Source organism: Crotalus tigris, unplaced genomic scaffold (assembly GCF_016545835.1).
Source record: "Crotalus tigris isolate CLP2741 ecotype Arizona unplaced genomic scaffold, ASM1654583v1 scf7180000017881.257975618366:2651188, whole genome shotgun sequence".
Taxonomy (NCBI): domain Eukaryota; kingdom Metazoa; phylum Chordata; class Lepidosauria; order Squamata; family Viperidae; genus Crotalus; species Crotalus tigris.
Genome location: NW_024096698.1, coordinates 1,723,154 through 1,738,148, shown reverse-complemented (window position 1 = coordinate 1,738,148; position 14,995 = coordinate 1,723,154). Strand labels below are relative to the sequence as shown.

At 39.1% G+C, this 14,995-nt stretch overlaps 1 protein-coding gene across 4 annotated transcripts in view; it reads left to right on the top strand.

Annotated features, from left to right (window-relative positions):
* DOK5 (docking protein 5) overlaps positions 1 to 10,407 on the top strand; it is a 59,206-nt gene extending 48,799 nt beyond the window's left edge. For all 4 annotated transcript variants that reach the window (XM_039343926.1, XM_039343924.1, XM_039343925.1 and 1 more), the window contains 2 exons: positions 7,451 to 7,571; positions 9,902 to 10,407. In XM_039343926.1, coding sequence (XP_039199860.1) covers positions 7,451 to 7,571; positions 9,902 to 9,960 — 180 coding nt within the window. In that variant the 3' untranslated portion in view covers positions 9,961 to 10,407. The remainder of the gene's footprint in view (positions 1 to 7,450; positions 7,572 to 9,901) is intronic.
* Positions 10,408 to 14,995: the final 4,588 nt, after the last annotated feature.

Below are 14,995 nucleotides of genomic sequence, written 5' to 3'. Positions count from 1 at the left end.
TGGGCAAAGGTGTCCAACCGTGGCACCATTAAGACTTGTGGGTCCCATTTCCCAGAATTCCGCATCTATAAATAAAGATTTTTCTTATATGCTTTTTAAATCATTTTCTCTCACCATTAAAAATATTTTTTTTTATTTAAATACATTTGTTTTCTTTGATTAAATGCTTTTCTCCAATCCTTCTACTCTATCAGAGTATTTGAAGTATCTTTAAAAATAGTCTTTTAAAAATATTTTACCTGTCCTTTATTTTAAACAAGTAAGATACTGCTAATTCAAAATGATGAGAGATACGGAAGGATACCCTTTAAGTTGTTTTCAAATGCAAGTCTTTAAAAATGTGCTACAGTTACTAAAATAGATTTTGAATTGTTTCCATGACAGTAAAATATAGGATAATTTTGTAAAATCTTTTGAAGCTTTACCTGATGGAACATATTTATTTAACATTGTGGGTAGAAGCTTTTATTGCATGGTGTAATTGTAATCTAGATGCAGGTTTTAAAGATTTCAAATTGGATATTTGTTTCTGCTGGAGTGGCTAAATTTTAGAGAAATTGCAAATTAAATATAAGCAGTTTTCTATGATGGAAATGGGGGATGCAGCAGGATCCCACCCTTAAGAGCCTTAAAGAACTGGTTCTTTAACTGAGTTTAAATATGCTTGGGATAATCGCATGTCCATCATCTGGCAAAAAATATTTTTTTTAAAAAAAAAACAACCTTCAAAGGGCAGACTTAATGGACCACTAGTTTTCTATGTTTCTAACTCTGGAAGGTGGCTGGACTGAGAGAGTTTGACTGATCCAAAGTCACTCAGCTACCTTTCATGCCTAAGACAGGACTAGAACTCACAATCTCTGGTATCTAGGCAGCACCTTAACCACTACATCAGAGTGGTGTAAGCAAAATTATCTGGTGTTCCCTGGAAAGACCAGGTGACACTTGGCATTGTTTTATCACTTGGCCAGTCCAAGAAACACTAGAACCGTCCTCTCTTCAGGAGTTGTTGCAGCAGTTCATAAAAGTTTAAGCAAAGCTAGGAGAAAGCTGCTTTCCTTTAAAATATGCCATTCTTTGGTTCTGCTCTTTCTGTGTGCACGTGGAAAGAGAGAAGGAGGGAAAATGTAAAAACATTTAGATAAAAATCTCATTCGTACCTAACATCAGTGGTGGGATTCAAATATGTGAATAACTGGTTTTCTGTGTGGATGCCGCTTCTGGAAGTCCATTATGGACTTGGGCAACAAAAAATTAGCTGCCGGTTCTGCTGAAGTGGTGGGAACTGGCTGAATCCCACCACTGCCTAACATTGGATTACACCCCAGGGTTCCCAAGGAACTGGCAGATGTGATCTCAGAACCATTAAACTATATTTTTCAAAGATCCTGGAGCACTGGGGAACTACCGGAGGACTGGAAAAGACCTGATGTAGTTCACATCTTCAAAAAAGGAAAAAAAAATGGACCCAGGAAATTACAGACCTATCAGCCTGACCTCAACACCTGGGAAGATTCTGGAAAAGATAATCAAACAACGAATCAGCGAACACTTAGAGGCAAACAAAGTCATTACTAAAAGCCAACATGGGTTAGTCAAAAACAGATCATGCCAGATAAATCTTATTGCATTCTTTGACCAAGTGACAAAATTAGTGGATCAGAAGAATGCTGTGGATATAATTTACTTGGACTTTAGTAAGGCATTTGATAAAGTAGATCACAACCTACTACTTGATAAGATAGAAAAATGTGGGTTAGACAGCATCACCACCAGATGGATCTGTAGACCACACACCGTACTTAGTGTGTGGTCCTCAATGAAACTGCATCTACATGGAGGGAAATGTGTAGTGGGGTGCTCCAAAGCTCTGTTCTGGGCCCAGGGCTCTTCAACATCTTCATCAACGATTTAGACGAGGGTATAGATGGGGAAATCATCAAATTTGCAGACGACACCAAGCTGGCAGGAATAGCCAACACTCCAGAAGACAGGCTTAGGATACAGGAGGATCTGGACAGACTTGAACACAGGGCGCTATCTAACAAAATGAAATTCAATGGTGAAAAAAGTAAGGTTCTACATTTAGGCAAGAAAAACCAAATGTACAGGTATAGTATAGGGGTTACCTTGCTCAATAGTAGTAACTGTGAGAGGGATCTCAGAGTCCTAGTGGACAATCATTTAAATATGAACCAGCAGTGTGCTGCAGCTGCCAAAAAAGCCAACACAGTGCTAGGCTGCATTAACAGAGGGATAGAATCAAGATCACGTGAAGTGTTAATACCACTTTACAAGGCCTTGGTAAGGCCACACCTGGAATACTGCATCCAGTTTTGGTAACCACGATGTAAAAAAGATGCTGAGACTCTAGAAAGAGTACAGAGAAGAGCAACAAAGATGATTAGGGGACTGGAGGCTAAAACATCTAAGGAACGGTTGCGAGACTTGGGTATGTCTAGTTTAATGAAGAGAAGGATGAGGGGGACATGATTGGAGTAGTCCAATTCTCATGGGCTGCCACAAAGAAGGAGTCAAGCTATTTCCAAGGCGCCTGAAGGCAGGACAAAAATCAAGGTGGGAACTAATCTAAGAGAGAACAACCTAGAGCTAAGGAGAAATTTCCTGAAGAACAATTAACCAGTGGAACACCTGCCTCCTAAAGCGAAATGCTCCGACACTGGAAGTTTTTAGAAGAGACTGGACAGCCATTTGTCTTGAAATGGATAGGGTTTTTCCTGCCGAGCAGGGGGTTGACTGATGTACCTCCAAGGTCCCTTCCAACTTTTATTATTATTATTATTATTATTATTTTTATTATTATTATTATTGATCATCGCACGTCCAGCCAGATGTTCAGACTGGATTGGCATTTTGTCTACCTATCGAGTCCTTACCCAGGACCTGGGATAGGCAGATGTGGATGTTTGATGGTATTACAGATATCGTCGCAGGATGGAAGCAGTTCCTAATAAGGCCGCCTTTTGCAATTGACTAATAGCGAATTTGTCAATGCCAATGGTGTTCAAGTGGTGCTCCAGTTGTTTTGGGATTGCATCCAAGGAGCCTATGACTATTGGTACTACCCTTGCTTGCTTTTGCCACAGTCTTTCTATTTCTATTTGTAGGTCTTTGTATTTTGTTATCTTCTCCAGTTCTTTCTCTTCTATTCTGCTATCTCCAGGCACTGCCACGTCCACTATCCAGACTTTTTTGTCTTTCTTATCGACAATTGTTAAGTCTGGGGTGTTATGTTGCAGGTGCTTGTCTGTTTGAATTCTGAAGTCCCAGAGCAGTTTAATTTTATCATTTTCTATGACTTTCTCTATTTTATGATCCCACCAGTTTTTGCTTACAGGCAAATGATATTTTTTGCAGATCTTCCAATGCACCATTGTTGCTACTTTGTCATGCCGCTGCTTGTAATCAGTTTGTGCAATCTTCTTGCAACAGCTTACCAGGTGGTCCACTGTTTCTTCAGCTTCTTTGCATAGGCGGCACTTACTGTCTGTTGCTGTCTTCTCAATTTTGACTTTGTATGCATTTGTCTTAAGGCTTGGTCTTGTGCAGCCAGAATTAGTCCCTCGGTCTCTTTCTTCAATTTTCCTGCTCTTAGCCATTGCCAGGTTTTATTATTATCTGCTTTCCCAGCTATTTTTTTTCATGTATTGGCCATGTAGTGCTTTGTCTTCCCATGCCTCTATTCTGTTCTTCATTTGGTCTTTCTTGTAGGCCAGTTTGGTCTCTCTCAGTAGTTAGTAAGCCTTCCTGATATACTAATTTCAGTGCATCTTCATCATTGTTCTTCAGATATTCTTCCAAAGCCATTTTTTCTTCTTCAACCATCTGATGTACTTGTAGCATTCCACGCCCACCTATTTGCCTTGGTAGATAAGTCTATCAATGTCACTGCGTGGATGAAGGGCATGATTCATTGTCATTATTTTTCTGGTCTGCCTATCCATTGCTTTTAGTTCTGCTTGAGTCCAGTCCACTATTTCAGTTGTGTACCTAATGACTGGGATTGCCCAGGTGTTGATTGCCTTTATGGTATTTCCTCCATTGAGTTTGGATTTTAAGATCTTCTTCACTCTCTTGATGTATTCACCTCTAATCTTTTTCTTGACTTCAGAGTGCTTGATGTTGTCAGCTTGAAGGATACCCAAGTATTTGTAGTACTCTTCCTCATCCAGACTCTTAATGTTATTTTCGTGGGGCATTTTGATTCCTTCAGTTTTCACTATTTTTCCTTGTTTGATAGTAAGTGGGGCACATTTGTCCAAGCCAAACTCCATTACAATATCTTGGCTATATATACGGACAGTGTTGAGCAGCGATTCTATTTCAGATGATGTTTTTCCATACAGCTTCAGATCATCCATATAAAGGAGGTGGGATAGTCTGGCAGATGTTTTTGATGTTTGATAGCCATGTCCTGAGTTATTCAGTATTGTTGACAGAGGAAACAGTGCAATAACAAATAGTAATGGTGATAATGAATCTCCTTGAAATATTCCTTTCTTGATATTAACCTCTCCCAGCTCTCACCATTGATCTGCAACTGTGTCTTCCATTGTGCCATCGATCTTTGCACAAATTTTCTGATGTTTCTACTGACTCCTGTTATTTCTAGGCACTTTATTATCCAATCATGTGGCAGAGAGTCAAATGCCTTTTTGTAGTCAATCCATGCCACATTATTATTATTATTATTATTATTATTATTATTATTATTATTATTATTATTATTATTATTATTATTATTATTATTATATCCTGCCATGGTTCCTCTGAGGAAAAAACAGTCTGCAAATTTTCTTCCAGAAGAAATTGTGACAAAATTCTTTGACATTAATGGAATATTGTTTGTTAAAATTCATGTTTTTTTACAATGGAAAAGAATTACAAGCTTTCCCTAGTATTTTGTCTTTCAATGGCCATGCCGTGGGTTATTTTCCCTATTCTTAGAATAACATACTTTATATTATTCTGAGCAAGTGGGATAATATGTAGCATATTCTGCCTCCACTGCAAAACCTCCCTAAGGTAGAATTACTATGAAATCAATTTTCATAACATGCTTTTCCTTTTTCATTTTATACCGTGGAAGCCTAATCACACATTTTACTTCCCTTCATTGGAAAGTATATCAGAGAATGACTGTAATCAGTTTTAAATAATGGCCAAAGTTGAAATCCCAAAAACAAAGTCAAGTTTACCTGCAAACATTTATGACCAATGCCATGTTTATTTAAACTTCTCGCCAAAAATTGGTGAAAGTTTTGATACTATGCTGGAAATGGAGAATAAGTTGCTTTCATTGACTGATGTACAGATAGAACAGAGCAGATGCTACAGAAGTAAAATGACCCATGAGGAACAAGACATGGCAGGATAAACATGGCCTTGGGGGAAGTTCGTATGTAGCAATCATTGTTTGTCTCCCATTGTTATCAATATATCTTAAAAAATCTCTCATTTGGCTGTCAGGAAGGAAATTCAGGTATTCCCATAAAAAAAACTAATATCATGTAGTCTTTATTTCAGTGATTCCTCTGGCCCAGAGACCCTAAATCAGGGGTGTCAAACTGCCGGCCTGTAGGCCGGATGCGTCACGCCAAAACCGCGCCCATCCCGTTGCCAGCAATGGGAAAAAGTCACGATACGTCACAACACATCACATGATGTTGCAAGTTTGACACCTGTGCCCTAAATATCTCTCTCCCTCTCCCTCTCCCTCTCTCTCTCTCTCTCTCTCTCTCTCTCTCTCTCTTTCTCTCTCTCTCTCTCCACATATTGAGAGAGATAAATTGTTAGAATGGCTTCTAGTAAGGCTAGAATTTTGAAGATATCTCCCACCTTGCTAGCATTTGAAAAAATTGAATGCAACTTTAAATATATGGTGTGTCACTAAGTCTCTATTGTCTAAATTATTTATCTCTGCATACTTAACAGTAAATGCAACAAAGGAAGACTGCATTTATGCACAAAATCAGTTGATCACATTATTTCTCAGCCAAGGTAGTATCTTAGTTTATGGGATCCATTTCTTCAAAGGAGTTATCAGTGTGACTCTTGCTATCTCTACCCTCTTTTTTCCACTAATAATCTAATTATAGAATTAGAAATGGCCATTTAGGCCAGCAAATGCAATGCCCAGTTCAGTACTGGATCCTTAATGAAAGTATTTCTGAGAGATGATTTTCTAAGCCTTCATAGGAACATATCTAACAAAGGGAAGGCCAATGCTTCTTCATTCCAGTGTTGAATAGCTTTTACTATTATTTTCTAACATTCAGTTGGAATCTGCCTTCCTGTAATTTAAATAATTTTTATGCATTTCATTCTGATCATTAAAAGCCCTTGGCCTGTTTTTGCAGAGCTACTATTTCCAGGATTCCTCAAATTGGAAAAAGTGTTTGTTTGTTTTGCATGCTTGCAATATATTTTATCCAATATAAATTAAATTAAGGGTAAATACAACCTTTTAGGTCCATGGTGGTGAACCTATGGCACACGTGCCACAGGTGGCAAGCAGAGCCCTCTCTGTGGGCATGCGTGCCATCGCCCCAGTCCTAGGCCTTCAGCTGGGTTTTATAAAACCTTTTCACTTTAGGCCTCCACCACCATGTGCAAAAAAAAAAAAAAAAAGGTTCAATCAATCAATCAATCAATTTCAACTTTTTGCGGGGAAAAAAAAGATCTCGCAAAGTTGGAATTGATTAATTGAACTTTTTAGTCCCACCCAGTCTGCTGTTACCACCGCAGCCATGCCCACCCAATGGGCTACACCCACCCAATGGGCCACACCCACTCAATGGGACACATCCAGCCAATGGGACATGCCCACCCAGCACCCGACGATACATAAGTGGGTTTTGGGTTGCAGTTTGGGCACTCAATCTCTAAAAGGTTTGCCATCACTGTTTCAGGTGATGACACTATGAATCTGGGTGAGAAAAGCTAGTGAGAAGGAAGGAAAGACAGATAGGCATAGAGGGCAAACCTGTGGGTTAGGTTTCATGGGTTTCATTCCCAGGAAACATAAATATCTAGAATATGTGCTAAAGTACAATATGGCATTTTCAGATACTTTTGAACATCAACTTCAGTATGGTCATAGCAAGGAACTGGAGGTTATCAAGCTGTTTAATATCAGTCTGAATCTATGTGTTCACTAGGAGTCAAAAGTGATTCAACGGTACATAATCAATCAGGTTGCCTATCTGAACATTGAAGATAATAATCTAATTGATACAGCCAGATTATTCTAACTTTCTTCTGCTTTCTTAAGTTATATAAACTGTTGTTAATTTTGGGATATGAGCTTCCTTTTTACACATTGAAGAGATGAAAAGCATTAGAATCAACCTAGGTTTTGATGCAACATGTTGAAGATGCATTTCATGGGGTTCTCATATATTCATCTCATTGTGTTTTGTACTTTCAGCTCCAGATGAAAATGACTGAGAGAGCAGTTTCTCTTGGTACCATGGTCCCTTTGCCCCGGAGTGCCTATTGGCAGCACATCACGCGGCAGCACAGTACCGGACAGCTCTTTGGCTTACAAGGTAGGGTGCTGATATAACATTTCCAAAAGTAGTCCCATTGGGTGATGTTATGCGTGAAAGATCTTGAGAGCCAAAATAACAGACACAGAACTGCAAACCTACTCCAGTCTGTTAAACAAGGTATGAATATTCTCTTTCTTATTCTCAATAGAAAAAAAAAATTGTTTCCAATTAGGTAATTATTTTAAATGCACTTCTAATTGTGGAAGCTTACACTGTTTCATGCATGATGAAAGGCGAATTTTATATCTATCTCTCTCCTGAATAAACTTATTTCTAGTAAGGTGAAAATGTTGCTGTTATTTTGCAGCTTCAGTTCAAACCTTGTTGATTTGTTTTATAATCTCTGAGGACATCTAGTGGCCAGGGAAAGTGTCTATATAATGTCCAATATAATTTATTTGTGAGGCATGGGAAAGAAAAGTAATGAAAAAGAAGTGCTATTAAAGGTACACGCAGTCTTTTATTTACAACTGTAATTGAGCCCAGAAGAAGAGGGGTCAAATTATTTTCCAAAGCATCAGAGGGCATCATAATTTCAAAAATAGTTGGGAGTAGCTCTGGGGAGATCCATAGTAACTAGGAACAGTGGTTAATGGCTGGTCATAAATCAGGGATTAGTGGTTACCAACTGGCTTCTGGGTGCAATTCAAGCCATAATGGCATGGGGCTTGGCTATCTGATGGACCACTTGCCTCCTGTAGTTTCTGTCTGTTCTATTTGATTGGACAGAGTTGGTATGCTTAAGTCCCATAAGTTAAGTAGTGTCCTCTGATGGGACCCAGAAGCAGTCCTGTTGCTCTCTGTAATAGTGTTCTCCCAGAGATGGGAGTCCTCATTCTATGACCACATTCAAATGAGGGTGCGTGATGAAAGAAGGGTGCGTGATGAAGGAATGCATTGTATAAAGTGTGTGTTGTTTTGCTCTTCCCGGATGCTCCCTGTTTTTTCCTCACTGTTATTGTTTAGTTGTTCTAATTTGTTCTTAACATTGCAAAATGCCCAGAGTCATTATGCGTTCAGGTGGCTTTACAGATATGATAAACAGACAAATAAATAAAGGATTGAAAGCTCTACTACTCAAAATAATAACTAGTGACTATTAATGACACACTGTAAAGATACTTTTCAGTATCCTTTTAAAATCAGCCTTTTCATCTTTTTTCCCCTAACACTTCAGTGCTTGCTTCAATTTGTGTTTCTCCCAAGCCTTATGTTTTCATAGGCTTGTTATGACTTTCCACCTCCTAGATCATGTTTTACTTGCTAGGCCCAGGACAGGGAGAAACACAAATATGAAATACATGAGAGTACTACTACTACTACTACTACTACTACTACTACTACTACTACCACTACCACTACCACCACCACCACCACCACTACTACTACTAGCAACAGTTTTTGTTGAAAGCAAGAAAGTGTTTTATTTCTCTTTTTATTCATGAAGGATTGTCCATAGGGGATCAAGAAAGATAAGATGGTGGTCATAGTTTCATGATCAAAACCCTACCCTACCCTGCTGTGATGGAATGTGGTCCAGATTCCCAGAAGGGAGGGAGTGCATTTCAGAGGAGCAAGAGACAACGTAGCAATAGCAATAGCACTTAGACTTACATACCACTTTATAATGTTTACAGCACTCTCTAAGCAGTTTACAGAGTCAGCATATTGTCCCCAATGATCTAGGTACTCATTTTACCAATCTCGGAAGGATGGAAGGCTGAGTCAACCTTGAACCAATCAGGATCAAACTCCTGGCAGTAGGCAGAGTCAGCCTGCAATACTGCATTCTAACCACTGCGCCACCATGACACTAGTTTCTAGTGTGAGAGAAAGAGGGTAAATACAGCTACTCCCTAATAGTTCCCAGAGTATATGCTTCATGGTGCAAGTAATTTGCTGACATGGCAAGATTTTTTTTTATCTATAGGTGAGAACAGTAAAGGAAATGGCTTAGAAGAATCTCAGTGTTTCTTTCATGAAAACATGAAAAAGATGGGGCTTTATTCGTAGTTGTGGCCATAATCTGGACTCTTGAGCAGAAACCTCTGGGTGAGGACAAGTGAAGGAGGTTTGGATTGGCATTTCAACACCTCAAGTATTGTTTTGCAAATGGAATGGATAGGTTGCAAAGCTCTATAAAATTCTGAACATTAGAATGAAGGAAAAAAATATTTATCTTTCTCAGGATGCTTTTGGGCATCTCAAACCTTAGTTTTAACAGTAAAAGTGGGCAGCTGCTTAATCAGGCAAACTGATTACATCCTGAACATGTGATAATTTGCTGACATAATTTTTCTTTCTCCTTTTTGTTTGATTTGGAGAAGATAGCCCACTGAAGATCCACAGAACAGAAACCTTTCCCACCTATCGGTCAGAACATTGATAAAATGGAGCCAAGGACTTTAACAAGCCATGTGTGTCCGTGTTGAGATAGACTGATCCAACACCAAGGCTTGCAATCAAACTGGACAGCAGATGAAGGGAAGAAAGACTGGATTATAACTGCTAGATTATTTCTTAATTTTCAGGAAGAGACTGGCTTGAAATCATCACTTGTAATTTGCAGTGTTTCATAATCACATCTGGAACAAAGAAACTTTCTTTCAGTATGGGCTTCAAGTATAGTTAATATCTGCTGTTGATTTGTCCTTTGATATCAGTTGTTCAACATTTAGTTCATCCATTTTGGTGTTTTCTTGAATAATGTAGTTTATAGTCTATTTTCTTGTTCCAACACTGACTGTAGCACTTTTCCACTTTTAAGAATGGTTGCTTATTTTTAGGAACAGGAATCAGTTGTCCCTGTCTATTAAAGTCTGGTTTTGTCTCAGCTAAGCTATCTAAAGATAATTCTTGTGTCTCTATGTTTATTACATATTCAAATGCTCAAATCTGTATTTTAGAACTTTAGAAGTAAAATAGCCTTTCCCATATTGTTAGAAAGATTACATGTGACTTTTCTGGGATGCACAAAAACAGCTATAATGCCCAGGATTCTGTAGTCCATAATACTAATCTATTTGGCATTAGCAACACTTTACTTTAAGCCAGCAGCACCCAACCATTTGGGCATCAGGGACCCCTTCCATGGAGAGAATTTTTTCCACAGACTGGAGGGGTTGTGCTTTTGTGTGCTGCCTGCATTCCACAGATGAGACTTTGCTTGTTTGTGCAGCCCAGTTTCTGGCATGCTGTGGACAATGGTGCTGGTCCATGGACTGGGGTTGGGGTTGGGGTTGGGGACCCCTGCTTTAAACCCCATGTTAACATTATGCACTGAAAAGATTCTATATTGTATGAATGGTTTAATACCTGTTCAGAACACAGAGAAGAGCTTTTACATTTTTGCTAGTTCGTGATATGAGAGCATGTTAATGACAGGTAATGCTCAACTTACAACCATCCATTTAGCAACCGTTCAAAGTTTCAAATGGACAGTGGGACCCTGGGAGGAGGAGTAACAATTACTGCTTGCTCAGGTTTTTCCTCAGATTTCACCTTATGTAAGGACCTGCCTCAACCAGGTCTCCCAAGGAAGCAGAACTCTTGAAACAGGCATTGTCTCAAAAGGAACTTTTATTAGGGACTACAGATAGTGAGGAAAACAGGGCAAGATCTGAGGAAAACCCTGTGCAAGCAGTATATCAAAAGCAGTAAGGTTACTCCTCCCCCCTCCCACTGTCCATTTGAATTCCAGCCAATCCACAGGTGGCATATTGTTTTGGCTCCTTTGGCACGCTCTTCAAGGTCTCTCTCGCTTTCGTTTCCCTCTGGCTCCAAATGCAAACCTCTCTTAGATAAGGGTGATGTTATTCTGCTGCATTCCTTCTCCTGGGGGAAGGGCAAAGTGGCAAGACAGTGCAAAGCATCCCCAAGACATCCCCCCCTCCCAACAAAATGGCAGGCCCCAAAGAATGGTTATATACTATAGGAAAAGAAGCAATACATTTCTTTGGCGATCTGACAGTGGCACTGAAAAAAGTGACTTATGACTAGTCCTCACACTTAATGACCACTGCAGCATCCCCATAATCACATGAACAAAATTCAGACACTTGGCAACCAGCATGTATTTACAATCTGGGGTCACATGGTTGCCATTTGGGACCTTCTGAGCCAACTTCCAACAAACAGAGTCAATGGAGGAAGCCAGCTTAGTTTAAAGAACATATGATTCACTTACCAACCATGGCCAAAAAAAAGGTTAAGCCATGTACAACTCAATGATTGCCTTGCTTAGCAATGGAAATTCTGATTCTAATTGTGGTTGTAAGTTGAGGACTATGACACAGAAAGGATATCAAAGCTCATGACCTTAACTATCATACTTATGGTTAAAATGATTTAGGTTATAACCTCCCTGCCCAGGGCAGGAATCCTAGACAAATATTCTAAAATAATTCCAAAAACTGGCTGCTCAACCTTTGAAAATCTCTAGTGATGGACCATCTATAACTCTGGGAAGAACCTCTCCTGCTATAGTTCTCACAGTGAGAAAATTCACCCTTATTCTTAAGTTCAATTTCTTTAAGCTAAATATACTGTGAGCTGTGATGGCGCAGTGGTTAGAATGCAGTACTGCAGGCTAACTCTGTTCACACTGCCAGGAGTTTGATCCCTTCAATCCTGACCGGCTGAAGGTTGACTCAGCCTTCCATCTTTCCAAGGTCACTTAGATTTATATACAGCTTCACGGTGGTTTACAGCCCTCTCTAAGTAGTTTACAGAGTCAGCATATTGCCCCCAACAATCTGGGTCCTCATTTTACCATCTTCGGAAGGATGGAAGGCTGAATCAACATTAAACCGTCAGGATTAAACTCCTGGCAGTTGGCAGAATTAGCCTGCAATACTGCATTCTAACCACTCCACTACAATGGCTAGTAGACAAATGAGACTGCAGGGTTATAGAAAAGTTGGTCCAGGAACTACATTCAAGACTCCTGCCCCAACAGATATAGATATTTTAAATACAAACGCTGTTCCTCCTTTCCCTCTCATCATATATAAGGCAGAGTCATCCTGCTGTTGGCAGAATTCATTTAATACCCTCCATCAAAGAACCAAATGGGATTTTCACAATGACTTGTGTTTGTGTGCGTATGTGTGTGCATATGACTTTGAAACAAAACCCCCCAACTTTTTTGTAAAGCTTCTTTCTACATGCTTGAGCCTTTTAGGTATTTGTTCATGATTGCCTGCTTCTGTTCCAAATGTATTCTGATGTTGTAGAATCTTAGGATTTTCTCAACACTCCTGACTGCAGAAGAAATAACATTGTGATCATCTTTCTCCAAACAAGCTTCTTTGCTGTGCTCTGCTTGACCAAAAGGTGTTACCCTAACACTGTGTATTGTGGTGTCTACGTAAACTAAAATAAGACCCAGAAATACAGCACAATCATCACAGCAGCAAAGAAAGGTTGATGTTCCTACATTTTCCCAGAGAAGATGCTAATGAAAAGCTACAAGCACCTGCTCCAAAAACACTGCTAACAGAGCATAGAAACATAACCAGGCATATTAGTTCTGTCAGCTCATCCTCACTCTGAGCTTGGGAACATGACACTTAAAGATCAAGATACATTACCTGCAATCATACACCCACTTAGGCTGTGTAAAAATCAATTTGTTGGAATTATGGAATGTGTCCACTCTCCCAATTTGTGACGGCTTAAAAAGAATGCTGGATTTTTATTACCTTCATTGCTTAACTTTAGAACTGTTGATATATTAATTGGGGTGAGGGGGATGGAGCACTGAAAGGAACATTATGCAGCCATTCATGTATTTTAGAAAAGAAAAAAATAACTTGGGTTAAGTTACCAAATGGTATGTATACGTGTTTAATGGCATTAATTGTAGAAACAGGTGCAATTAATGCCATTAAAAAAACTACTTAATTATAATTCAGAGAATTTAGACTTTTTTTTAGTTGCATGCTTGCAATATAACTACTGGGATCTCCAATGGAAATAAACCCTCCCTTCTTCATCAAATTATGCAGTCAACAAGTCCAAGAGGAACTAATGCAATATAAATGCACATCCAGATTAATCCCTTTTTTCTCTACTTCAACTTTAGAAATATAATTCTGCCCATAGAAATCTCTCTTGCTGGACTGGGTCAATTGATACAATATGTAATGCTATGGATATTCTTCTATTACCCTTCCATTATATATACTTATTGAAGAGTCAATTTGAAGTTTCAGTCAAGAGGTGATTTCAATCAAATCATTTCTTTCATTGACTCCTGCTGAATCAATTTAAAGCATCAGAGTGGATATTTTTTATTCAATTTGACAATTGTTTTTTCCCCCTAAATTGAATAAACAGCTTGGATTGATTATTTGAAGTACCTCTTGGGTGATTCACTCACCACTAATATTTAGAGTGGTAAATGTCTTGGTTTTTTTTTAAAAAATTCTTTTCCTGGTTCTTCTGCTATTTTTTATTAAAGATGAGTTCCTTGATGTTCCTTAAGCAATGTGGAAGTAGCTTAGCTCTTAAAGGCCACTTCACCCTGTTTCAAGTATGATCCTTCTGTTTGGCTGCTGGGCATTAACCTCCATGGGCATTTTGGTCTGAGCTGCAGAAAGGTGTAGAAAGTCAGCACCCCCATCCCCCCAGAGAATGAAATATTTTGGGGAATATTAAAAAAGGCAGCATAGAATATTTCTCCTGAAGAAGAAATGGAGATTTTTGTTTTAATCCATTAAGAAAGATTGGGTCAATCTATTCATAAGAAAAATGCCTTCAGCCTCCACGGTTTATGGGATTAAGAATTTACATTCCCCCACCCAGCTCCAAGAACAGGACATGACCTTTAGGACATAATAGGATTACCTACCACCATTAGATTAGCAAAAGACACAAAAGCCCACCTCACTGCACAACCCAGAAACATCTCAACTTCAAAGTCTCAGAGGTCCATAAAGATCCACCTACTCTCAACTCCATTTGATCAGCTGTCGCAGAACTGCATGCTGTTGCTGGTTCTGCTCATCAGTAAACAGGAACCCTCTTTCTTAAGCAGTCAGCCTCCTTTTTCCCCTCTCCCAGCTTGGAATTGGACCTAATTTTTCTTCCATCAAAGGGCTGGACCCCTGGTTTCTGCAGAGACATCTGGTTGTGTGCAGGTAGTCCTCAAGTTACAACCATTTGTTTAGTGATCATTCAAAGTTACAACAGCATGACAAAAGTGACTTATGATTGTTTTTCACACTTATGACTCTTGCAGCATCCCCATGTGATCAAAATTTGGATGCTTGGCAACTGGCATGTAATCATGATGGGTTACAGTGTCCCAGCATCATATAGTCACTTTTTGTGACCTTCTGACAAGCAAAGTCTATAGGGCAACCAGATTCACATAACAACCATGTTACTAACTGAACAACTGCATGATTAACTTCATA